The sequence below is a fragment of the Lepidochelys kempii genome, chromosome 4 (assembly GCF_965140285.1).
Source record: "Lepidochelys kempii isolate rLepKem1 chromosome 4, rLepKem1.hap1, whole genome shotgun sequence".
NCBI classification, from domain to species: domain Eukaryota; kingdom Metazoa; phylum Chordata; order Testudines; family Cheloniidae; genus Lepidochelys; species Lepidochelys kempii.
This window is the reverse complement of record NC_136383.1, coordinates 62,293,823-62,319,668: the sequence shown is the minus strand read 5'-3', so window position 1 is coordinate 62,319,668 and position 25,846 is coordinate 62,293,823. Positions and strand designations below refer to the sequence as shown.

The following is a 25,846-nucleotide window of genomic DNA, read 5'->3' as shown; positions in this document are numbered from 1 at the left end:
GTAAGTAGTACAGGTGCTCTTACTGTTCCTTGATTATTTAGCTAATCAACTTGATGCTCTCAAAGTGGAGTAAAGGAGAGTTTAATGTTGCAGACATTCTGCATTATCCAGAGTATCAAGTGAGGATACAAAATGAAATATGGTGTGTTTACTATTTTCATCAAGGGGAAAACAATCAGTTTGATCAGCAGGTAAATCTTTATTCCAAATAAATCAATATATACAGTAGCGGAAACATGATACTCATCTGTTCTGTATTTGATTCTAACATATTTCAAAGTTTTGTAAACAGTAAAGTGTGAGTCACACTATATTTTCCTTCTTGTATCTTTTAGGAAGTTGAGTGCAAACATTAAAAACATCTTTTTGCTTTTTTAAAAAAAACTTCAAAGTGTAAATGCAGAAGAGCATTTCCTCCAGCTGTGTTATCTTGGGAACTCAGCTGGCCACAAGCCAGTTACTGAAAGTTTCCTTATCCAGTATCCCTTTCTTTCATAATATCAAAGTGTCTTTAAAAAAAAAAAAAATCTGATACACACATATGGAGAATCTGCCTGATTGCTTCAGTTGGGACCCCCCAAAACGTAGCTCAACGTTGTACCATTTTTAAGTATTCATAAATCTGAATCATTTTAATTGGTGTCCAGTGCCCCATGCCTGACCTATGAGTAACTCTTCAGAAAAATACTGCAACTGACTAAAGTTTAGGAAGTTGCATAGCCATTCAGAGTTAACTTTTATATTTTTAGCAATCTGGTCATCTAACAATAGACTGCATACGAATTACATTTTAGAATTTAGAAAGGTACAAAGTAACAGTTTTAACCTTTTTGACTTTATCTGCCCAGCCCCAAAATGAAAGTAAAAATTGGACTGATAGTGGAATTTTATTCGCATACATTTTTTTTCCTATGGCTACTACTTCCTAAGGCTCTTCAAAAATGTATGTACTGTTAAGTTCACTCTCTGTTGTCTTTTTCTGATTAGACTTCTTGGCCATCACTGATGTGAATCTGTGTTACATCTTTTTCCTTACTGCTATAAAACAGTGAGTCCACATCAGAGATGGCTGTGCAAATTTTACTGTGACTATTCAAAACATTTATCTGTATGAATTCAGTCTTGTGGAATGTGTGGTTGCTGATGTTTCAGAGGAGTCTGTAGAAATAGCAGGCTTTGTTAACTCTGGTGTAATCTCTTGCATTGGCCACATCTCTACCCAGATAAATGATGGGCCATATGTTTTCTGATTGCTTTTGCTTCCTATGGATCTTCCTTGTTTGTAATTATACCAAGCCTGCTGAATCATTTCTTTGAAAGGTCGTGTGGTCAGAGTGTAGAGGAGAGGATTCAAAGCACTATTTATAGGCAGTATAAAAATCACCACCCAGGAAGTTATAGTACCTTGAGGAGGAAAAAAGAAATTTAAATATTCAAAAGTGTATGTACTCAATAACATTGTATTAGTATATGGTACTTTGTGCTAAAAGCAGTGTACAAATATTAACTGATATCTTCACAGTGGCCCTTAAGGTAGGTAGGTACTATACCATTTTACAGTTAGGGAATCAGAGGCAGAGAGTCGAAGGGACTTGTCCAAGCTCACCCAGCATGCCAGTGGCAGAGCTGGGGTTTGATTTCCTGACTCAGCTTTGTGCTCATTCCTTCAAACTACACTCTGTCTACTTCTAACAATACTTTCTTTTAGAATTACATTTTCTTAGGTAGAGGAGACTTGCACTTCTTAAAAAATGCATTTTCAGAGTAAGTTTCCTTTTCCTACGGGGACGTTTGCTATACACATTTTTTGGTCAGACATTTGATATTTGACTCTACCCCTTTCAAAAGATAACTCTAACACCCTTTTGCTGAGTCCACTTTCCTGAAAGGCAAGAATTTCTCACTAGGTCTCTCCTCTGACATGTATTTATAACTAAAATTGATAGAGTAGTAATTTCTAAGCCTACTATTGCTGGTGGCAGCCTTTATACTAAACAAATGTCCTTTGTGATATGTAGGGACCTACCAAATTCATGGTCCATTTTGGTCAATTTCACAAATTGTAAATTTAATGATTTTAGCTATTTAAATCTGAAATTTCAGGGTGTTGTAATTGTAGGGGTCCTGACCCAAAAGGGAGTTTGTGTGTGTGTGTGTGGGGGGGGGGTCAGTGTTATTGTGGGGGGGGGGGTTTGCAGTACTGCTACCCTTACTTCTGTTCTGCTGCTGATGGTGGTGCTGCTGTCAAAGCTGCGTGACTGCAGAGTAGCAGCTGCTGACAGGGAGCCCAGCTCTGAAGGCAAAGCCACTGCCAACAGCAGCACAGAAGTAAGGCTGGCATGGTATGGTATTGCCACCCTTACTTCTGTGCTGCTGTTGGATCATATTAAAGAAGTTCTGTATTAAAATCACAAATGAGTTTGATTCCCCATAGTTTAAATTCCAGGGTATTACTAATTAAGAGGCCTCTTGGTTTTTGGTACTGTTTCTCTCCCTCTCTGTGTGAAACTTGCAACCTGCTAATTGTGTTAGTACATTCTAAAACACAGTCTGTTCTCAAAGCAATTCTTTGTAACAACAACTACTCACACAGAGAGAAACTCAAAGCAATACTCTGTAAAAATAGAAACAGCACCCAGAGACTCCAAGCCCTTTTGTTGTATTCATCTTGCTTTGTTAACAGTTGTGATTAAAATAGAGATAGAGGATGTATGTGGATGGATGCTTGGTGTGGATAATAACTGAATAATAAGGGAGGTGCCAGCCTAAGAATCCAGTGTCCATCGGCTGAAGAAGGCGTCAAGTGGAAAATAACCAGAGGACCCCCACAGGGCAGACTGGAATCCACCCAACAGCCTCAAGAATGGGAGAACCAAAGAACAAGATAACATCTGGCAGCACGGAGCCGTCAGGAATGTGCCATCTGCTGATTGATTCAGCAACAGCATGATGAAGCAATTCCCACAGACTGGCATAGGAAGAAATTCCTTTAAAAATGGACTCTAGAAAGTGAGAACTTTGGGGTCTGATTCTGCAAACCAATTTCCAGGAGCATCAGATGTGCATCTGATGAGGCCCTGCTCCCTCCTCACGTCCAGGCCACCTGGCCAGTGGCTTGGCATGAGTAACTCTAGGGCTGGTAACTATGATAACAACCTTGCAGAACCTCTCTGTGTGTGTTTGTATGAATGAATGTGTGAATAAATATGAAATTGAATGGAATGTTATAGCTATAAGTAACTGCTGACTATGATTCTTTCTGTATTCACAATAAATGTGGTATTTTGCCTTTTCCCCTTTAATAAGTTCCTGCTGGTTTTTATTTTATTGGTATAACACTGCTGCCTTCAGAGCTGGGCCTTGGTCAGCAGCCACCGCTCTCCGGTTGCCCAGCTCTGAAGGCAGCAGTACAGAAGTAACGGTGGCAATACTGCAATCCTCCCTAAATTAACCTTGTGACCTCCCCACTCCCCCCGCAACTCTCTTTTCAAAAGGAACACTGCAGCAGTGAACGGTTGAAAGAAACTACATCAAGCTAGACTTTTTAGTGTAGTCTTACATTGAGTTCAGACATCAGAGCCGCAACAGCTGTTATTGCAGCAATGTGGCTGCCACCAAGAGCCATAGGATCAGAAATACCAGCTGTAATTAAAATTTTGTTTTCAAATTTTGTCCATTGTGCAATAATATATGATCATTTTTGAACTTTTTGAAAAGTTTTTGAACTTTTATTGCTGTGGCTAGAAAAAATAGACTTGGGGTGGGAATATTTAAGCTTTAACTGATATAACATAGGATTATTTTGTGTTAGCACTCGAGTTTGCATTTTCTAGCTGACTTTCACACAAGCCATTTAACTGAATTTTTTTATTTAGAAAAGAAACAAAAAACATACCTGGTATTTCTACTTGAAGTAAAGAAAGCAATTTCAAAATAAAGATGGGAATCCAGCATAGTGCATCAGTGAAAACAATGAAGAAAAAGCGTTTAGCAAGGGTCATCTCTTTTTTAATATGATTCTGGATTTCAGTTGCTGTGATGGTTGTTTGGTGAACACTGTAAAACATACTTCCATAGGAAAACACAATGATGATAAAAGCTGCCAAGTTTACACCTGTTAAGAAGTTAAGGGATGTTAGTGCTTTAAGACCTGAATTAATATTTCCAGGCATGTAGCTTACTGGCAAATTGGGCAAGTTATAGGGCAGGTAGCAAAGGAGAATCTTGTATCCAAACTACTAATACAACTGGAATTTAGATAGGTAGGTAGAACTTGAGTCAGTCTTTATATAGGACACTGAGGTTAATGCCCCCCTTACTCAAAGTATATTTATTAATTATCACTAAATAGTGAACATTTGCCATCTAAACCATGTAGTGCATCTTGTAGGTCTGTGTTCTTTGGTTTCAGCGTTGCTTTACTGACAATCATCTACCCAGACACATTACAACCTCTAATCCCTGTACTATCTGAGCACCTGCTAACTACTAAGGAATGTTATGCTTACAACAACCCTCTCAGGTCAGTATTATCCCCTTTTTACAGATGGCTTATCGAGGCACAGGACAGATTAACTGACTTGCTCAAGGTCTCACAGGCAGTCTGCGACTGAACCAGGAACTGACTCTAGATCTCCTAACTCCTAGTGCAATGCACAGTCCACTAGACCATCCTTTCGACCCTAGAAAGATGTGGCCTAGACAGGCAAAGATTGGGGACTCAATCCCTGATTAGCACATGCTCCAACCAACTGACCAGTGACTGGTCATCACACCATCATCAAACTAAGCAGCAAATGAGTAAGCTTGTGTATAATACTGAGATTTTAAAAATATTTTTATAAATTTGTGGGTTTCAGACTTTCACAGAGCGCCCATTTTCAAACATGAGTAAATAAGGGGTTCAAATCTAATTCTTGGGTGCTGATCGTTGTACTTTAGCATATAAATGCCCACCTTATGCACTTATCAGAGCATCCAAATATGGGATTTGGGCAGCCTAGTAAGGCTGCCAGCTTCGTTTGAAACGTGGGCTCCCCGTGTAGCTCCAGCTAACATATGTAAAGGAAGAAACATAACATACTTACCTAAAAAAATAACAACAGAATAAATCTGGCCTCCTGTACTTTCTGCCTGTTCTGAATGAAGAGGAAAACAGACCCCATTGGTGCCATAGTAGTTTCTGAAAAATTCCTTGTGGCTCAGTGGAATAAAAGCAACCACAAAGCCAATAACCCAGATGAGAATCAAAATGGAAATTGTCCTGCATTTTCCTGGCTTCAAATACCTAAAAGGGTAAACTATGCATATATATTTTTCCAAAGTCATGTAAGTCAACAGTAAAACTGACACCTCTGTGGACAGAATAGCCAATGATCCCACCAATTGGCAGTGGATACTATCCATCCACAACTGAGCATGCTTGTTGTATTCTCCACGATATTTAACATCAAAGGCTCCAATCACAAATAAATATATTCCCATCAGACAGTCAGCACCTGTAGAAATAGCATTTAAGAACATGAATAAATAGGGAATAATTTGGTTTATATATCTGAATTGTCCTTTATTTTACAATATATATGTATTAATAATATACTTAAAGTTCTACCAACAACTATAGTTAAGGTTACAAAATTCTCAATTCTAACTAGTTTTCAGTGACTGCTGCCTTTCTGAAATTTTCACCATTTGGGCTGACATATTTTCATTCTTGCTCTCTGCCCTACAATGATTTTTCTTTTAAGTTCATGCAAAAAACAGTTGTTATAAAGCATGAATAAAAATAACATACATTTCTCATTACAAAAATACTTCTTGCACCTTTTTATGAACAGTTCTAGTTCCAAAATGGCTAGAACACTGAAACTTGGTGTTCAAAGTGTTCACATTGAGTAGAAGTTTCTTTGCTAGTGTTACATACATTTAGTTTTGATTTGCCCAAGCTATGATCCTATGAAAAATCATATACTAGGCATGCACAATACAGATTGCACAGAGCCTTTTACTGAGGTTGAAAAGTTCTCAAGCAAGGCAGGCCGACTGCACATGTGACTGACTAAATTAGCTCCACAGTGAAAAGTAAAATATTGTGGGAGGGTTCATGCACACTGTTCAAAGTATGCATTAGGGAGTTCCTCTCCGAGCCACCTTAGGCATTGTCAGGATTAGAGCTGTGCAAAGAAAGATAATTCCATTTTGTGGAGGCTTTCAATATTTTGAAATTTGGTTTAATTATGATCTGGAACAAAAACCAAAAATTTTGAAATACTCCAAAAATGGGAAAGCCCTGGAGCCTGCAACTTCAGGCCAGTCCACGTGGCTGGTGACCCTGGAGCTGTGGACTGTGGAAGCCTTGGGATCCCTGGCTCAGGGGCAGTCCACCTAGCTGGCTGCCTGGTGTGGAGAAAGTAAATAAGGAAGTGTAATTTATTCCTTCTCATAGAGAAGAACTAGGGGGTCACCGAATGAAATTAATAATTAATTTAAAACAAACAAAAGGAAGTATTTTTTCACACAACGCACAGTCAACCTGTGGAACTCCTTGCCAGAGGATGTTGTGAAGGCTAAGACTATAACGGGATTCAAAAAAGAACTAGATAAATTCATTAGCCAGGGTGGGAGCAGGAATGGTGTTCCTAGCCTCTGTTTGCCAGAAGCTGGGAATGGGCGACAGGGGATGGATCACTTGATGATTACCTGTTCTGTTTATTCCCTCTGGGGCACCTGGCATTGTCCACTGTCGGAAGACAGGATACTGGGCTAGATCGACCCTTTGGTCTGACCCAGTATGGCCATTCTTAGAGCCACAGACCCTGGAAAGCCGTAGAGTCCCTGACTCCAGGGCAGTCTGCATGAGTGGTTGCCCCTGAGTCCTGGACCTTGGAAGCTCTGGAGTCCCCAGCTTAGGTGCAGTCTACCTGACTGTCCCAGAACCATGGACCTTGAAAGCCCCAAAGTCACTGGCTCAAGGACAGTCCACCTGGCAGGCTGCCAAGGAGCTGTGATCCTAGGAACCAGTGCTGGTAGGCAGGATTCCATAGAACCGTCCCTGCTTTCCATCAGACCTTTGTCAAAAGCAAACAGCTTCAGCAGAAGTTTTAACTTCAATGAATCAGCATTCTCCAATGGAAAAACATTCTGTTGGAGAATTTCTGACCAACTCTAGACAGGAGAAGCTCTCTGTTGCAGACCTCCTTGGGTGCACCTGAGGGGGACAATATGCCAAACCCAAATGTTAAAAAAGCATGAATCAGCCCCCCCCCCACCCAATCATGAGGGTTGGGGAGGGTTAAGAAGAAATTTGGGGTTCTTTTTATTTGCCTGACATTCTTTGAGCATGTAGGGTGCACTTGCTTCATGTTTTCAATCTTTTCACTGCAACCATAAGTACTAAAAAATTTTTTTAAAATAACAGTTGAGATTCCCATGCAATCTCTTTTTTATTCAGTAGTTGGGGATTTAAGGAAATGATTAAATATCATGAGACATGCAAGAAAGTTGTAAGAGATAGCAATGCTGAAAGTGAGAGAGACAGGGTAGCCCTGCTGTGGACCTCGTAAGGATTTGGGATAAGGGTTCCTGGAGTGTCTAGCGCAGTATTTTGGACAAGCCAACAAACCACAGAGTCCTGGACAGTGGGTATTTAGAAATGCTGCTGTCCTGCTTTATATACAATTGACAATTGCTTTCTAATGTGATTTATGTAATCTTATGAAATACCAAAGTTAAGGTAGACCTCTTTGTATTTAATTTATAATAAATGCAGTATGCAGTGTTGTAGCCATGTTAATCCCAGGATATGAGAGAGCCAAAATGGGTGAGGTAATATCTCTTATTCGGCCAACTCTAGGTCCTGAAGAAGAGCTCTATGTAAGCTTAAAAGCATGCCTCTCTCACCAACAGAAGTTGGTCCAATAAAATATATTGCCCCACCCACCTTGTCTCTCAGACACAGGCAGGGAATTTGTAATTCCATTGATCAATTACGAAGTCGTTTGTCAACAATTCTTGGTTTTAAAATTTAAAAAGAAGCTCTGACATTCAGGGTCACATTTTCAAAGTCAGTCCTGCATTTGCACACACAATCATTTGGTCATGTAAAGAACAGAATTTTCTCTTGCAAACAGAACGCACAGAACGTGTGTAAAATTGAGTTGTTACAACCGGTATGCAAATTGGATTGTTTTGAACACAAATCCTGCTGGTGTGCACAAATTACTATATGTTCATAATTGTGATGAAGCTGGGTTAATGTTCCTTTGAAAATTTGGGGCTCATTCCTGTTCTTATTGAAGACTGTGATTTGACACTCAACTTCTATGGGAGTAATATCAGACACTTTGCCTTCAGTGTTAACCCACTCTCCACAGTAACTTAAAGGTAGAATCCAACAACCTTTGTGTTGTTTGAGGTATAGCATCTTATATTATAATTTGGCTGAACTTTCTCGCTCTTGCAATCTAGTGCTCTGCTGTATAATAATAAAATTTATAGCCAGACACACTAAAACCAGATTTTTATATTTGTTTGATACCTTTTATTCGGGGGAATACTCACAGCAGAGAGACATTATTGACATGGCATGGAGCTTGTTCTCAGATCTGATGTAAGGTCGCATGCAGATAACAAAGATATTTCCAAAGCAAGTGACAGCAGAAACAACCCAGACAAACACTCTCTGTATAATGCTAGCTAAGAGATTCTCAAAGGATGAAATCCCATCGGTATTTGGCTTACAGCTGCGCACATGAGGGGCATATCCACAATACTGGAATTTCTTAAAATATCTGGTTGAGGAAAAAAGAAAATGAGAAAAATGTTTCACTCTGATTATCAAATTGATGTGGCTTGGGATACATGTTTTTCACAATAATATGGGCATTTGTGGAACACCTAGTAAAGAGCCAAAGCATAAAATGTTTTATGGTAATAGAAAACTAGTAATAAAGGATTTTGATTTTTTCAGTATGCACACAAAGAAATGCATAAATTCATTAATGGATTCCAAGGCTAGAAGGGACCACTGTGATCATCTAGTCTGACCTCCTGTATAATGCAAGGCATAGAACTTCCCCGAAATAATTCCTAGAGCAGATCTGTTAGAAAATTGTCAGTGATGGAGACTCCACCACTCGCCAAGGTAAATTGTTCCAGTGGTTAATTACTCTCATGTTTAAAAATGTGAACCTTATTTCCAGTCTGAATTTGAAATAAACTTCAAGTCTGTATAAAACCTGTCAGGGTATGAACCGATTAGTTAGTTAATGTTTGTTTAGTGGTTTGATGCTTAAAAGCACAACATAAGTGTGCTAAACAGTAATAACAGTACTTAAAAAAAGTAATTATTTTAATTGAATCCATAGTGCACACTATAAAAAGATATGATTGTGACAGAGTGCAGAAGCAATAGCTAGTCCTCACTAAGCTGGGAGTTAAGCAGCTCTTGCCCTCCTTCCCCGTTCCCTAGTTTAATTACTTATGTGAAGGCATGTAAGAATGTCTGCAGGGGAATCAGAAAGCGAAGAGTGCCTGTAGAAAGTCACGAGATCTACACCCAGCTGCTAAGTTGGGGTATTTTCCCCCCTTTGTTTTACTTACTGATACTGATAAAGGTTTGATCATTCATGCTGATTATGGTTGTATTTTTTCATCAGCTGAAAGTGATCTGGTACATTCTGAGAGCCACAGAAACATTATTAATAATGGTCTATATCAGAATACATTATATATATACTAGCATACCTAAACTGGTGCTATTAATATTACTTTAAATCATTTATAGATCAATAAGCAAACCTAGATAGAGTCAGTACAATATCTGTTTACAAGGAACTGAACTTTGTTGTTTAGGAGATTTAATAATAATTTTAATTTTATCATTATGTTAAAATGAATCCTAACTTTGCCCCCATCACTTTTTCTTAATGATAATCTCAGTTTAGCTGACGGCATCAATTGGTTTTTCAACTATTCACCAGCCAGAGAGGTAGTAAATGCAAGTTCTCATACATTTCTATTTTTAAACATTCTGCACTTTGTCAAGTTAAAAATTCAAAACATAAGGACGAAAACTGGAATAATCTACTTACATGTGGGAGAGATTTCGAAGTGGTTTGAACATCCTTCTTTGGATATTTGTAATTTCAATGCCCTCCAGGCTGCTATAACCGATATATGAACAATCAAAAAAGGCAACATAAAATCAGTGGTAAAACACAACAAGCTTATTGTGGGCACAATTGTGTAGCTTTGATTATATGAAGCTATAGATGAATGAGAATTGCTTCTAGTCCATTTATATATTTGAAACTTCTGCAGTAGAAATTCTAAATAAAAAGCTAAAAAGTTAAATAAAATAAATTACAGTTAATTTTGATAATCTCACTGTCCTAAGAGCACACAGGAGCCTCTTTCAGTGCTCTCAGCACTTTCAGTTATCTATATTATTGCTTTGCCCTTCCAAAGTACTGTTCTATTGATGTTCTTCCATTATCTCAGGGAAAATAACAGTTCTAATAATAATATTTTACCATTCATATTGTGCCTTTCATTTCAGATGGTCCAAAGCACTTGGCTAGCTATAATAACAACCACTGAATTCACCCAATGACTGGCATACTGATTTGACAAAGACTGAGAAAAATCACAGAAATGTAGGGCTGGCAGGGACTTTATGAAAAGTCATAAAGTCCAGCTCCCTGTGCTGAGGCAGGACCAACTATATCGAGACCATCCTTGACATGTGTTGGTCTAACATATTCTTAAAAACTTCCAATGATGGGAATTCCACAACCTATATTGGAAACCCATTCCAGAACTTAACTGCTCTTATAGTTAGAAAACCATTCCTAACGTCTAACCTAAATCTCCCTTCCTGCAGATTAAACCCATTTCTTCTTGTCCTGTCTCCGATGGACATGGAAAACAACGGGTCACCGTCCTCTTTATAGCAGTCCTAAACATATTTGAAGACTGTTATCAGGTCCCTCCTCAGGCTTCTTTTCTCAAGACAAAACATACCCCATTTTTCAAGCTTTCCTCAGAAGTCAGGTTTTCTAAACCTTTCAAAATGTTGTTGCTCTCCTCTGGACTTTCTCCAATTTGTCCACATCTTTCCTAAAATGTTGGCCACTCTTTCAAAACTACCATGGGATTTTTTTGTTTTTATTTTTTCTTAATGTAAGAAAAAATTGCATTAATATCTTCAACTACAATGTTATGTCACTGAAGTATAATTTTATAGTATTATATTAACAGAATAATTACTTAATTCTTTCAGTTCAAACAGTGCAACAGTTAAATGTATAGTGTGTTTTCTAAATATATACTGTTGTTTTTTGATTTGCACTGAGATGAATTTGGGGCCTATCCTATAAAGATTTGAGTGCAAAGTCCACCTGAGTTCACAGCAGATCAAGCCACAGGTGAAGAACAGTATCTGCCTTAATGGTTAGTAGCTGTGAGGTAGTGGCCAGCTCTAAGGGTCTTTTAAGGCCTTTTCCTCAGGGCTTGTTTTATTGTCCACAGAATGATTGCTTTCCCTTCTCCTCCCAGCCAACTTTCTGCTTATCTCTGGTCACTGATGCAGAAATTTCTCATCTGCTTTCTTCTTCTTCTGACACCTCCACTTGTCCCAGTGACCCAATCTCATCCCATCTCCTGATCTCCCTTACGTCCACTCTCATCCCCTCCCTTATTCTTCTTACTACTCACTCTCCTCTAGGCTTTCCCTTCACAACACAAACATGCTTTAGTGTCTCCCATTCGAAAAAAACCCAACCTTCATCCCACTTGCCAATCCAACTATTGCCCCATGTCCATTCTCCCTTTCGTCTCAAAGCTCACTGAACACACTGTTTGCAAGTACTGTCTGGAGTTCCTCTCCTCCAAACCCATCCTAGACACTCTCCAATCCAACTTCTGCCCCTTGCACACCACTGAAATCATTGTTTCCAAAAGCTCAAATGACCTCTTCTTGGCCAAATCTCAGAACCAGTACTCCATTCTCATTCTCCTTGACCTGTCAGTTGCCTTAGACATAATCAACCATGTTCTTCTGTTTGAAATCTTGTCCTCCCTTGGCTTCCATGACTCCTCCTACTTCTCTAATTGCTCCTTCAGTGAGCCTCCTAATTCCCACTCCTACTTTCTGTGTGGGTTCCAAAAAAGCTCGTCCTTGGTCTCCTTCTCTTCTCCCTCTACATCTGATGTTTGGATAACCTCATCTATAAACACAAATTCAACGATCATCTTTATGCAGACAACTCACAGATTTACCTCTCTACTCCAGACCTGTCTCCTGTCCAGACTAAAATCTCAGCCTGTCTCTCTGACATCTCTTCACTGATGTCTAACCATCAGCTCTGGATCAACATAGCTAAAACAGAGCTCTTCATTTTCCCCCTTAACCCCTCCTTTCTTGATCACCATGGACAACACCACCATCCTGCTTATCATTCAGGCCTATATTCTGGGTGTCATCTTGGACTCAGACCTCTCCCTTGGTCCTTACATCTGGGTTACGTCTAAATCTTATCAAGTCTTTCTGCATAACATCTCTAAATACAGTCTTTTCTATCACTGGAATATGGGGTAGGTCTTTCTCAAGCTTTCCTGTGGAAACTCACTGTGTATAAATAATTCAATACATATTGAAACAGGGGACTGGAACTCATCCCAGATGAGTGACTCTACAGTCCAGTGATTAGGACATTCACGTTTGCTCTATGGCCTAATGAATATTTAATTTATATGCAGTAGAACAGCTTCAACAGGAGAGATTGAGCATAATCTGCTCTAAAATACCTCATACCTCCCCTTGGAAAGGGGAGACCTAAATTCAAATCTGTTCTCCATCAGGGAGGAATGGGAAACGGAACTGTGTCTCCCACATCCCAAATAAATACCTTCATCACTGGGCTAAATGATAAAGGGGGATGGGGCATCTCCTTCTCCACCAACAGGTTTGTTTAACTCTAGGAGAGGGTTCATGGCCGTGAATCCCAAGCAGAGGGAGCCACCTCCCTCCAGCCTGGAGTGAGGCACCTAAGGACTTGACCACGGGGTGATTTAGTGCACAACAAGCTGGGGGGTGTAAATCTACAGCACATTAGTCTGCTGTGCACTAAGTTGCCCTTTGGACTCTGATACCATGCACTAGAAGTTCCATTTCAGAGCGTGCTATGGAACTTTTAATGTGTGGTAGCATTGTTCACATGGAGAGTTAGTGTGCGACACACCAGTGTGCTGTAGATTTACACCCCAGCGTGAGGAGTGCACTAACTGTTCATCTAGAAAAGCCCTTACCTTCATGACAGTGGAATTGATTTTACCCTTTCTGGATATTTTTATATGATATCTGGACTGACTGGTCTCTTTTTGTGCTTCAAAATTTCCCCCAAAAGAAGGTGGAGAGCTCAGGAAAAAATATTTGAATACTGTAAGTAATTTTTTTCAAAGTTACATCTTTGAGGGACACCAATAAATAAAATAGAGGAGTAGAGATACAAAGCACCTCATATATGGCTTGCTATTACACTTGTTCTGGAGAAACAATTTTTCTCAACAAGAATTGCAAAATCAAAAAGAAAATATCCATAACACATATATCAAAAGGACTAAATACTTACAGGGATTTGAGTTTTAGTAGGTAATCAAACTGGTTTGCTTGTATTTGCTGGATTGGGTTATATGAAAGGTTCCTGTAAATGCAAACAGTGATATCTAGTACTGTGCAGATTCCTTAAAGCTTGTTCTAAAGATAATGTCTAGCCACATTATCCCTTTGTTTTCAATTCCTGTAATAGTGACACATAGTAAGGCAGTTACAAGTGTAAATAGTGATACTCCTCTACCTGACAACTTGGTAAACAAGAACAAAGAACAGACTGATGCTTCACAGGTGTGATGTTAACACAAGAAATTTTATTAAATGTTTTTAATTGCAGAAATATTTCAGTTGCTAAACTTTTTGGACTTTATATATTAAAAAAAGCTCCAAAGAATTCTTCATCATCATCATAGCAAATCCAAAGTGGCATCGCCTCCTTGCAGATCAAGTGCCACCCAGACTTATCTCTAGCTAGGACTGCAAGATTACCAAAAAAATCACATATATTTAATACTCCTGAGGGCATTCTGCACCAAAAAATTAAAAAGCATGCACACAATATATTAAAATTCTGCAAAATTCTGCAAATTTTATTTGTCAAATAACTGTGGAGACTCCAGCATGGCATTGGGGAGCTCAGTGGGAGGGTCTGGGTATGAGGGGGGTCTGGATACACGGGGGTTAGGTGGATGGGGGAGTAGCTCCATGTACAGTGATTCCTCCCCTGGCAGCTGAGGAGTGATGGGTACAGGATGTGCAGGGGTAGGGGAGAGCTTGCAGAGCTTCCTACAGCTGGGGGAGAAATCTGGGGGTAGGTCTGACATGGCCCCAGATGCAGGGGAAGAGGAAGTCCTGTCCTCCCCAGCCCAGCCAGGACTAGCTGCTGAGCCCGGCATAAGGTAGGTGCCACTAGCAGGGTCTTCTTCAGTCCCATCCCCTGCCCCACAGTGATTTACCTCTCTGCCAGCTGCCCTGGGCACCCAAAACATACTGCTGGGGAGGGTTGTATGACCGCTCTTGTGGCTTCCCTTTGCTTCCCTGTCAGAAAGTCATTTTTCTGTGAGGAAGCAAATAAATCTGTGGGGGGACATAAATTCTGTGCATGCACAGTGGTGCAGAATTCCCTCAGGAGTAATTTCAAAATAAGTCACAGGTTTTTTCCTAGTCTCTAAAATGCATCTTTTTTACATGCATTTATTTGACTTGAGAAAGAAACTTGAGGGCAGTAGAATAAAATAATATAGATTAGAATCAGGCACAACTACTCTGAGTATTTATATGTATGTGTGTGTGTGTCTACCTCAGAACTTTTTGTTGTCCTCCTGATGTCCCCTACAGGCCTACAGTGACTGCAGGACTCATGTCTTATACCCAGTCTCTCCAGCTTTATGTGCACCACTGCATTGGGCTGGCCCTTACCAAGGACACAGTGTGAGGGAAAGACATCAAAAGAATACCTACTCCTGATTAAAGGTATTTATGTAGATTTGTGATGCAACAGAATGAGAATTTCATTGTGTTGCATTACATGAACCCAGTTACAGTGGGACCTGATATAGCTGGGTACCAGATACCATACACCTTGTCGTTCACCACAGAAATACATTAAAAAGGTGAATGTCAATGGGGAGGATACAAGAATAAGAGTTCTCTGAGGGATCTCTGTTATTACTGCACAGTCCATACTAATCCTCTCTAATGTGGCTCATGGTTTAAAAGTCACAATTTGGCCCTAAAGCAGGACTGAATGAGTAGAATCATGCTCTGAAAATGTCTTTAAATTTTGTAACTCCATCCCTCTTTGGAGATAAGCAAATATTATTGGGATCCTATAATTCCAAAGTGGTTTCCAGATTTTGTAAATAAACCACCCCACAGAAATATACAAACAGGTCTGGGCACTACATTTTTGGTTTACTCTCAGTCCATCCCTGCTTACATCTTTTTAATATTCCTCCACTCATTTCCTGGTGTTACACACTTTGTGCCTTTTTCTCTCATGATCTGTCAACCTGTTCAGAGCCGTTATGTTTTCCAAGCACAAAGAACAAAACAGTCTAGATTACTTCTATTTCAGATTCAGGCAAACACCACACATGGGGCCTGATCCTGCAAACATTTGCTGTCGGGTGTGATACTTGATATGCTGAATGGCTTTACTGTAGTCAGGAGTCCATGAAGTCAACAGAACTGCTCATGATAGGCACTATTATGCCCAGCAGCAGTGTTTATACATTTGGGTACAAAGATCAAACAAATATGAAGAGTGTTTTCTTTATTTTGTAATAATCTCTCTCTTGAATCTTGTTGCAGCTTTGCTGTCAAGCACAGAGGCAGATTTCTATATTTCAGGTTGTAATACATAGAAAATAGAATCATAGCAGCATAAACCACAGAAACTAATAGATTGCAGTAGAGATAGTGTGTCATTTTAACAGTAGATTCAATACCTGAGGAAAAAGTGTATTCCTAAAATATATTCTTAGGGCCAACTCCTGTCAAATGCTGAGATCCTGTTGAAGTCCATGAGATCTCTCATTCTAAATGGCATATTCATTTTGTGTATGCTGAGTAATGGAATATAGTTATTAAAAATACTAACAATATATTGGGCAGGAATAATTTTAAATAATTACAATCATGATACTATGCATCTTTGAGGCAATTATTTTTTACATAATCTTTTTTTAAAATTGCATTTCAGACTAAGTTTGGCATTTTCAGGTAAAACTCAGATATGAACATGACTTTCTTGGTTTTGCTTCCTGGACTGAATGACTGAAGCTATCGTTTCGAATGAATAATGTACAATAACACACAGTATAAGGAAGAGTTATTATAAAGTCTTACAGCTGTGAGAGCTCCTTCAGGTCCTTAAATAGATATGGAGGAAGTGATTCAATCTTGTTGCTAGCCAAGTCTCTGTGGAAACAATCGCAGATATAATATAATTAGTTGTTAGTGGTTTCTTTTCATTATGTCAAGAAGCATTAATAACGTAAAGAGGTTGATAACTTTGAGTCCCTTTGTCAACTCAAATTATAGGTTGTTATATAGGTTATCAGAAACCTGGAAAATAAAAGAATGATGTTAAAGCAAAAGGTGAATGATAGAGACCTCAGACTATAGGAGACCATATAATAGAATCATAGAATCATAGAATATCAGGGTTGGAAGGGACCCCAGAAGGTCATCTAGTCCAACCCCCTGCTCCAAGCAGGACCAATTCCCAGTTAAATCATCCCAGCCAGGGCTTTGTCAAGCCTGACCTTAAAAACCTCTAAGGAAGGAGATTCTACCACCTCCCTAGGTAACGCATTCCAGTGTTTCACCACCCTCTTAGTGAAAAAGTTTTTCCTAATATCCAATCTAAACCTCCCCCACTGCAACTTGAGACCATTACTCCTCATTCTGTCATCTGCTACCATTGAGAACAGTCTAGAGCCATCCTCTTTGGAACCCCCTTTCAGGTAGTTGAAAGCAGCTATCAAATCCCCCCTCATTCTTCTCTTCTGCAGGCTAAACAATCCCAGCTCCCTCAGCCTCTCCTCATAACTCATGTGTTCCAGTCCCCTAATCATTATTGTTGCCCTTCGCTGGACTCTCTCCAATTTATCCACATCCTTCTTGAAGTGTGGGGCCCAAAACTGGACACAGTACTCCAGATGAGGCCTCACCAATGTCGAATAGAGGGGAATGATCACGTCCCTCGATCTGCTCGCTATGCCCCTACTTATACATCCCAAAATGCCATTGGCCTTCTTGGCAACAAGGGCACACTGCTGACTCATATCCAGCTTCTCGTCCACTGTCACCCCTAGGTCCTTTTCCGCAGAACTGCTGCCTAGCCATTCGGTCCCTAGTCTATAGCTGTGCATTGGGTTCTTCCGTCCTAAGTGCAGGACCCTGCACTTATCCTTATTGAACCTCATCAGATTTCTTTTGGCCCAATCCTCCAATTTGTCTAGGTCTTTCTGTATCCTATCCCTCCCCTCCAGCATATCTACCACTCCTCCCAGTTTAGTATCATCCGCAAATTTGCTGAGAGTGCAATCCACACCATCCTCCAGATCATTTATGAAGATATTGAACAAAACCGGCCCCAGGACCGACCCTTGGGGTACTCCACTTGATACCGGCTGCCAACTAGATATGGAGCCATTGATCACTACCCGTTGAGCCCGACAATCTAGCCAGCTTTCTACCCACCTTGTAGTGCATTCATCCAGCCCATACTTCCTTAACTTGCTGACAAGAATACTGTGGGAGACCGTGTCAAAAGCTTTGCTAAAGTCAAGAAACAACACATCCACTGCTTTCCCTTCATCCACAGAACGAGTAATCTCATCATAAAAGGCGATTAGATTAGTCAGGCATGACCTTCCCTTGGTGAATCCATACTCACAGGTCTTATTATTTTTTACTTCACTTTTTCTTTGATTTTAATTATCTTTTCATTTTCTCTTCTTTGGTGCTGCTTCTTCTCTCCAGTTCCCCACCTCCTCCCCAGTCGATTCATTTATGGTCTTGGACAGAAATATCAAAGGATTTTTCCTGCCTAAACTAACCAAATAATCTAATTCCTCAGTTAATAGGTTAAGACCATTTCAATTATATTTACAGGGAATGTTTAGTCAGTTTCCACTTTAATTCCTTACTTATAGTAGTTAATTGATTTGGAATAATCTCCATTGTGCAATTAAAATGGATTTTTAAAAAATGTCCTTATGGATACATTATCTGTTACATCTAGTTTTTAATAATAATATTTAGCACTTAATAATGTAGTGATAACAAAGATTAAAAATATGCCCATCCTGGGCAATAGGATTTGCATGCTTTGACATAATTTAAAAAATGCAACATTTAAAAAAATCCCAGCAGTTTGTTGGATCATATTAAAGAAGTTCTGTATTAAAATCACAAATGAGTTTGATTCCCCAGAGTTTCAATTCCAGGGTATTACTAATTAAGAGGTCTCTTGGTTTTTGGTACTGTTTCTCTCCCTCTCTGTGTGAAACTTGCAAGCTGCTAATTGTGTTAGTACATTCTAAGACAGAGTCTGTTCTCAAAGCAATTCACAGAGAGAGAGACTCAAAGCAATACTCTAACAACAGAAACAGCACCCAGAGACTCCCCGCCCTTTTGTTGTATTAACAATTGTGATTAAAATAGAGATAGAGGATGTATGCGGATGGATGCTTGGTGTGGATAATAACTGAATGATCAGGGAGGTGCCAGCCTAAGAATCCAGTGTCCATCGGCTGAAGAAGGCGTCAATTGGAAATAACCAGAGGACCCCCCCGGAGGGCAGACTGGAATCCACCCAACAGCCTCAAGGATGGGAGAACCAAAGAACAAGATAACATCTTGGAGCCATCAGGAATGTGCTATCTGCTGATTGATTCAGCAACAGCATGATGAAGCAATTCCCATAGACTGGCATAGGAAGAAATTCCTATAAAAATAGACTCTAAAAAGTGAGAACTTTGGGGTCTGATTCTGCAAACCAACTTCCAGGAGCATCAGATGAGCATCTGACAGGCCCTGCTCCCTCCTCATGTCCAGGCCACCTGGCCAGTGGCTTGGCATGAGCAACTCTAAGGCTGGTAACTATGATAACAACCTTGCAGAACCTGTGTGTGTGGGTGTGTATGTGTGTGTGTGTGTGTTTGTATGAATGAATGTGTGAATAAATATGAGATTGAATGGAATGTTATAGCTATAACTAACTGCTTACTATGATTCTTTCTGTATTCACAATAAATGTGGTATTTTGCCTTTTTCCCTTTAATAAGATCCTGCTGGTTTTTATTTTATTGGTATAACAAGTTTCCACAAATCATTAAATTAACTGACGAGCAATATATCAAATCAAACTCTTCATGTCAATGGAGAGGCATCCAGTTACATGAGTAGAGAATTTGCCCCCTGACCTTTATCTATGACATGAGACAATCGTCTACCAATGTGACCAGTGTAGAATCAGTGCTGTAGACAGGCCCCTCCCCTGACTGACAAGAGTCAGGTAGATAGGATGCAACCAGATATTTTGAGGGTTGTCTTAGCACTATCTTCTCCATAATGTTAAGCCAAAATGGAAGATTAGATACTGGCCAGTAGTTGGTCAGACAGTTTGCATCAAATGAGAAACCCAAATCTGGGATGCGCCCACACGGTACAGATTCTTCTTTGTCAGCTGCTTTCCTGTTCACTGGTAGAAAAAATGCTTGGGGGCCCTGATTACATTACTCGCTTAACCTTATGCAGCTGTGCTATTGCTGGCATATGGGTGCTAGTATACATATCCTCTGTGACATGCCTTGTCCTTATTCAGGAAACACACTGCTCTTATGGGCAGACTATGCTGAATGACTGTGGAGTTTGATGCTGTCTCTAAAGCTTGTTATATGAAAGCAGAATTACTGACAAATACATCTTCACAATTTAAGTGATCTAAATTATTCAGCTGTTCTTTGATTTAAAAAAATCAACTTACAGTTCATCTAACTTCTGGAGAGAGGAAAAGCTGTTTTCATTTAAGGAGCTGATTTTGTTTCTTCTCATCACCCTGAAAGGATAAAAACAAACTTATGCTTCCTCAAATGTGTTTGTTTTCTGAGAAGACCATGATACATAATCAAGTAATTGATTACATTCTATATAATTTTTCACATTCTGAATTTAATTTACATCTTGTTTTAAACAATGTTTCATATCTTACTTAATTGCTCAGTACATTAAAGATATGCCAAGTTATTAAAAGTTCATACATTTTAATATTCTATGAACAATAATATTCTATTCTGTGAATGTATAAGCATATATAATATATATATATATATAATGTTATATGCTCTTTCAGTTGCATTTGCATCTACCGACAACTAAGTTATTCAGAAATGTCAAATATCTTGATATTCTGTACGCCATGTGACAGTATGATGGCATTAATTATTGATTATTTGAAAATTCGTGACATTTTTGAGCATGTGAATGAAGCACATGTTTTATGCAAAAAGTGTGAAAGTCCAAATCCAAAATTTGATATTTCTGAGAAATTCAACCATCAAGGACGGGAGCCTACATTCTTTGTTCACCCAAAACCTCCCAATACACAAGGAATAATCAGGGGAGAGCCATGTAGGAAAGAGACAGCTGAGAGAAAGAAGTGAAGAGGAGATGAGAAAGTGACAACAATAGCAGTCCAGAGGCTCATCAACAGCACCAGAAGGGAGTGAAGGGGAACTGTGAAGATGATTGCAATGGCTCTGAGGAAGCTTTGGGGAAATTCTACAATGTCTCGGATCAGCAACCTGACCGAATGATATTATCCTTGAATCTGGTCAGTTCATGTGGTATAATTTTTTTTCTTTTACGTTTAGTTTCTAAATCTTGGTATTTGATACTATCAGTCAAACTCACTTAAATGGAGTTATGCTGCATTCATCGGTGGTGAATGTTACCATATGTCCATAGAATAGTTCTACTTTGTTGTGTATAATTAAAATTTAGCATTTTAACAATTTCCATCAGTTCTAAGCACCAACCAATATTTTGGAAACTTGATGTCGCCCATTGTGCATAATGTAACAGATGTTCACCGTAAACACTGCTCATTCAGGCTGCATAGAATGTGCTATTACTTACAGTACAGTCAGAGTGCTGCAGGAGATGAAAGTGACATTTCTTAAATTATGTATATGATTGCCTTCAAAGTCCCTACGAGATAAAACCAAAACATTCTATCACTGAAAAAAGTTAACTTCAATCAGATAGTTACCTTGAAGTAATTATTTATTAAAGAGAAACCTCAGCAGAACCTAAGGACTGCACAAAGCATAATAATACTTGGATGTTTCATTTTTCAGCACGCCCCAAACTGCTTTAGGTGATAGCAGTGTCATTAACTCAGGTGGGTGAAAATCTGAATCCTGAACTCAGGTACTAGAGAGACTAACTCTTTTTGTTTTCAAAATCTGAGAGTCAAATTATGACTGCCCTAATGGCAGTGATCGAGTGGTCTCGAGAGGTGGGGGCTGGTGGGGGTGGGGGGAGAACCCAGGGAGCCCCTTGTCTCTAGTGCTTCCAGCAGGATACAACTATAATTTAGCTGTCTGCTCACCATGACTGCAATATTCTCCTAGCAGAATTCAACACACCTCAGGAAGTCAGTCTAGTTAGGCTGGAATGAAATGGGGATTGTCTATGCTGCAGCATCATTCCCTTCCCTCGTATTACCTTCGTAAAAAGTGTCATGGAATGACACTGATTTAAAGAAGACAAAAAGGTGTTGGGTTTTTTTGGGGGGGGTGGAAATAATGACTTACAGCCAATGTAACCTGGGCATGTGTTGGCAAAGAGGTTTATCAGGCAAACGCGCAAGAGAATTATTCATCAGCACTCTGTAAAAAGAAAAACAGTATCGCTAGCAATTGATGTCAAAACAATGCCCCAGCCCCTTTTACAGTTTTGTTTCTTCTCAGTACAAAGCAGGCAGAATTTATTCATTTTTCATATTGTTAGAGATAGTAAAATGATTAAAAAACACTTCAGTGTATTTCATTATGAGCACTAGTGTGATCCTATTGTCTCTTGAATTACTAAATGATTGACTTGGGAAAGGGAAATCATAGAATCATAGAATATCAGGGTTGGAAGGGACCTCAGGAGGTCATCTAGTCCAACTCCCTGCTCAAAGCAGGACCAATCCCCAATTAAATCATCCCAGCCAGGCCTTTGTCAAGCCTGACCTTAAAAACTTCTAAGGAAGGAGATTCTACCACCTCCCTAAGTAACGCATTCCAGTGTTTCACCACCCTCCTAGTGAAAAAGTTTTTCCTAATATCCAACCTAAACCTCCCCCACTGCAACTTGAGACCATTACTCCTTGTCCTGTCCTCTTCTACCACTGAGAATAGTCTAGAACCATCCTCTCTGGATCTGAATCTCTGGATTCATCCAGCCCATACTTCTTTAACTTGCTGACAAGAATACTGTGGGAGACCGTGTCAAAAGCTTTGCTAAAGTCAAGAAACAATACATCCACTGCTTTCCCTTCATCCACAGAACCAGTAATCTCATCATTCTTAATCATCAATCTCTGGAACCACCTCTCAGGTAGTTGAAAGCAGCTATCAAATCCCCCCTCATTCTTCTCTTCTGCAGACTAAACAATCCCAGTTCCCTCAGCCTCTCCTCATAAGTCATGTGTTCCAGACCCCTAACCATTTTTGTTGTCCTTCGTTGGACTCTCTCCAATTTATCCACATCCTTCTTGTAGTGTGGGACCCAAAACTGGACACAGTACTCCAGATGAGGCCTCACCAATGTCAAATAGAGGGGAACGATCACGTCCCTCGATCTGCTTGCTATGCTCCTACTTATACATCCCAAAATGCCATTGGCCTTCTTGGCAACAAGGGCACACTGCTGACTCATATCCAGCTTCTTGTCCACTGTCACCCCTAGGTCCTTTTCCGCAGAACTGCTGCCTAGCCATTTGGTCCCTAGTCTGTAGCTGTGCATTGGGTTCTTCCATCCTAAGTGCAGGACCCTGCACTTATCCTTATTGAACCTCATCAGATTTCTTTTGGCCCAATCCTCCAATTTGTCTAGGTCCTTCTGTATCCTATCCCTCCCCTCCAGCGTATCTACCACTCCTCCCAGTTTAGTATCATCCGCAAATTTGCTGAGAGTGCAATCCACACCATCCTCCAGATCTTTTATGAAGATATTGAACAAAACCGGCCCCAGGACCGACCCCTGGGGCACTCCACTTGACACCGGCTGCCAACTAGACATGGAGCCATTGATCACTACCCGTTGAGCCTGACAATCTAGCCAACTTTCTACCCACCTTATAGTGCATTCATCCAGCCCATACTTCTTTAACTTGCTGACAAGAATACTGTGGGAGACCGTGTCAAAAGCTTTGCTAAAGTCAAGAAACAATACATCCACTGCTTTCCCTTCATCCACAGAACCAGTAATCTCATCATAGAAGGAGATTAGATTAGTCAGGCATGACCTTCCCTTGGTGAATCCATGCTGACTGTTCCTCATCACTTTCCTCTCATGTAAGCGCTTCAGGATTGATTCTTTGAGGACCTGCTCCATGATTTTTCCAGAGACTGAGGTGAGGCTGACTGGCCTGTAGTTCCCAGGATCCTCCTTCTTCCCTTTTTTAAAGATTGGCACCACATTAGCCTTTTTCCAGTCATCCGAGACTTCCCCCATTCGCCACAAGTTTTCAAAGATAATGGCCAATGGCTCTGCAATCACAGCCACCAATTCCTTTAGCAGTCTCGGATGCAACTCGTCCGGTCCCATGGACTTGTGCACGTCCAGCTTTTCTAAATAGTCCCTAACCACCTCTTTCTCCACAGAGGGCTGGCCATCTATTCCCCATGTTGTGATGCCCAGCACAGCAGTCTGGGAGCTGACCTTGTTAGTGAAGACAGAGGCAAAAAAAGCATTGAGTACATTAGCTTTTTCCACATCCTCTGTCACTAGGTTGCCTCCCTCATTCAGTAAGGGGCCCACACTTTCCTTGGCTTTCTTCTTGTTGCCAACATACCTGAAGAAACCCTCCTTGTTACTCTTGACATCTCTCGCTAGCTGCAGCTCCAGGTGCGATTTGGCCCTCCTGATTTCATTCCTACATGCCCGAGCAATATTTTTATATTCTTCCCTGGTCATATGTCCAACCTTCCACTTCTTGTAAGCTTCTTTTTTATGTTTAAGATCCGCTAGGATTTCACCGTTAAGCCAAGCTGGTCGCCTGCCATATTTACTATTCTTTCGACACATCGGGATGGTTTGTCCCTGTAACCTCAACAGGGATTCCTTGAAATACAGCCAGCTCTCCTGGACTCCTTTCCCCTTCATGTTAGTCCCCCAGGGGATCCTACCCATCCGTTCCCTGAGAGAGTCAAAGTCTGCTTTCCTGAAGTCCAGGGTCTGTATCCTGCTGCTTACCTTTCTTCCCTGTGTCAGGAAAATCTTCTGCAGACGTTGGGGCAGATTCATTGGTACACACTGGCTGCCTTGCATCACTGGAGCAGAACAAGAACCTGAAGTGTATGTATGAATCTGGCCCCATTTATCTTTTTGAAATTAAACCTAGAACTTGATCATTTTCCCATTGAATCAATAGGAGCAGGGCTGGGTCCTTGTTTATATTCAGAAGCATTTGACATTTGCATAGATACATAGTATGATTACTACCTAATTGGCCATAGTCTTTTCTCACATTGGTTTCAGTTGAGTTGCTTTGGATTTACACTGGTGGCCTTTTAAAATCTGTGTCAGGACAGAATAGAGAGGATGGAAGTGAAAAGACCCAGGCACTTCCCTAAAAACTGTTAGATTCCCAGTTATAAGATAAAGGAGGAGAATGCTACTCAATATTTTATTGTGATGGATATAAAGTAGCCTAAACTAGAACTAAAATATCACAAAACACTATGTACTGGAAAACATTATCAAATGATTTAAATGTGTGGGAAGATATTGAACAAAAGAAGGTTGGTAAAGATGTATAAGCATTTAATCAAATAAAGCTAGGTTTTACTAAGGAAACATTTTTTCTTACTGTAAGTTTCCACAGAGTATGTGAATATCCAAGGATATTGAAGTCACTGAGTCCAATAAACTTGGAAAAAGATACAATTTACTGAAAACCATAGTTTCCATGAAACAACTATATGCAATGTAAAGCTATTGAGAAGTTGATATCACTGTTCCCCTCCAAAATGGATTCAAGCAAATCTCTCTCTCTCTCTCCTTCCTCTCGCTTCATAGTTTGTCAGTACCCATGTGTTTATTGGGTCCCAAATTATCCAACTGATAGTTTGGGATATGATATATGACTGCCTTTATAAGGCTGCTCCCGCTAATGTAAGTGCCTCACTATGCTTACTTAATAACACCACCTCCGCGCGCGCGGGGGAGAGTCACAGTTGATGTATTTCAGAGTAGCAGCAGTGCAATGAAGTGAGCTGTAGCTCACGAAAGCTTATGCTCAAATAAATTTGTTAATCTCTAAGGTGCCACAAGTACTCCTTTTCTTTTTACAGTTGATGTAGTAAGTCTGACACAGTGAGAGTGTACTCTGTGTTACTTACATCAACTGTTAATGGTCTCCAGCAGCTGTCCCTCAATGTCCCACACACACCATTCTGGTCACCGTTGTGAACTCCGTTGCCCAGGGGTCAGGTAGACAGGAAGCCC

The 25,846-nt window shown here is 40.1% G+C and overlaps 1 protein-coding gene across 4 annotated transcripts in view; it reads right to left on the bottom strand.

Annotated features, from left to right (window-relative positions):
* Positions 1 to 179: 179 nt before the first annotated feature.
* RXFP1 (relaxin family peptide receptor 1) overlaps positions 180 to 25,846 on the bottom strand; it is a 91,674-nt gene continuing 66,007 nt past the window's right edge. For 2 of the 4 annotated variants that reach the window (XM_073341463.1, XM_073341465.1), the window contains 10 exons: positions 21,943 to 22,017; positions 21,263 to 21,334; positions 20,112 to 20,183; positions 16,463 to 16,534; positions 13,632 to 13,703; positions 10,092 to 10,163; positions 8,560 to 8,789; positions 5,088 to 5,498; positions 3,896 to 4,114; positions 180 to 1,404 (listed from right to left, as the gene is read on the bottom strand). In XM_073341463.1, the coding sequence (XP_073197564.1) occupies positions 1,103 to 1,404; positions 3,896 to 4,114; positions 5,088 to 5,498; positions 8,560 to 8,789; positions 10,092 to 10,163; positions 13,632 to 13,703; positions 16,463 to 16,534; positions 20,112 to 20,183; positions 21,263 to 21,334; positions 21,943 to 22,017 (1,597 nt within the window). In that variant the 3' untranslated portion in view covers positions 180 to 1,102. The remainder of the gene's footprint in view (positions 1,405 to 3,895; positions 4,115 to 5,087; positions 5,499 to 8,559; positions 8,790 to 10,091; positions 10,164 to 13,631; positions 13,704 to 16,462; positions 16,535 to 20,111; positions 20,184 to 21,262; positions 21,335 to 21,942; positions 22,018 to 25,846) is intronic. The other 2 variants (XM_073341464.1, XM_073341467.1) reach the window with 2 other exon arrangements.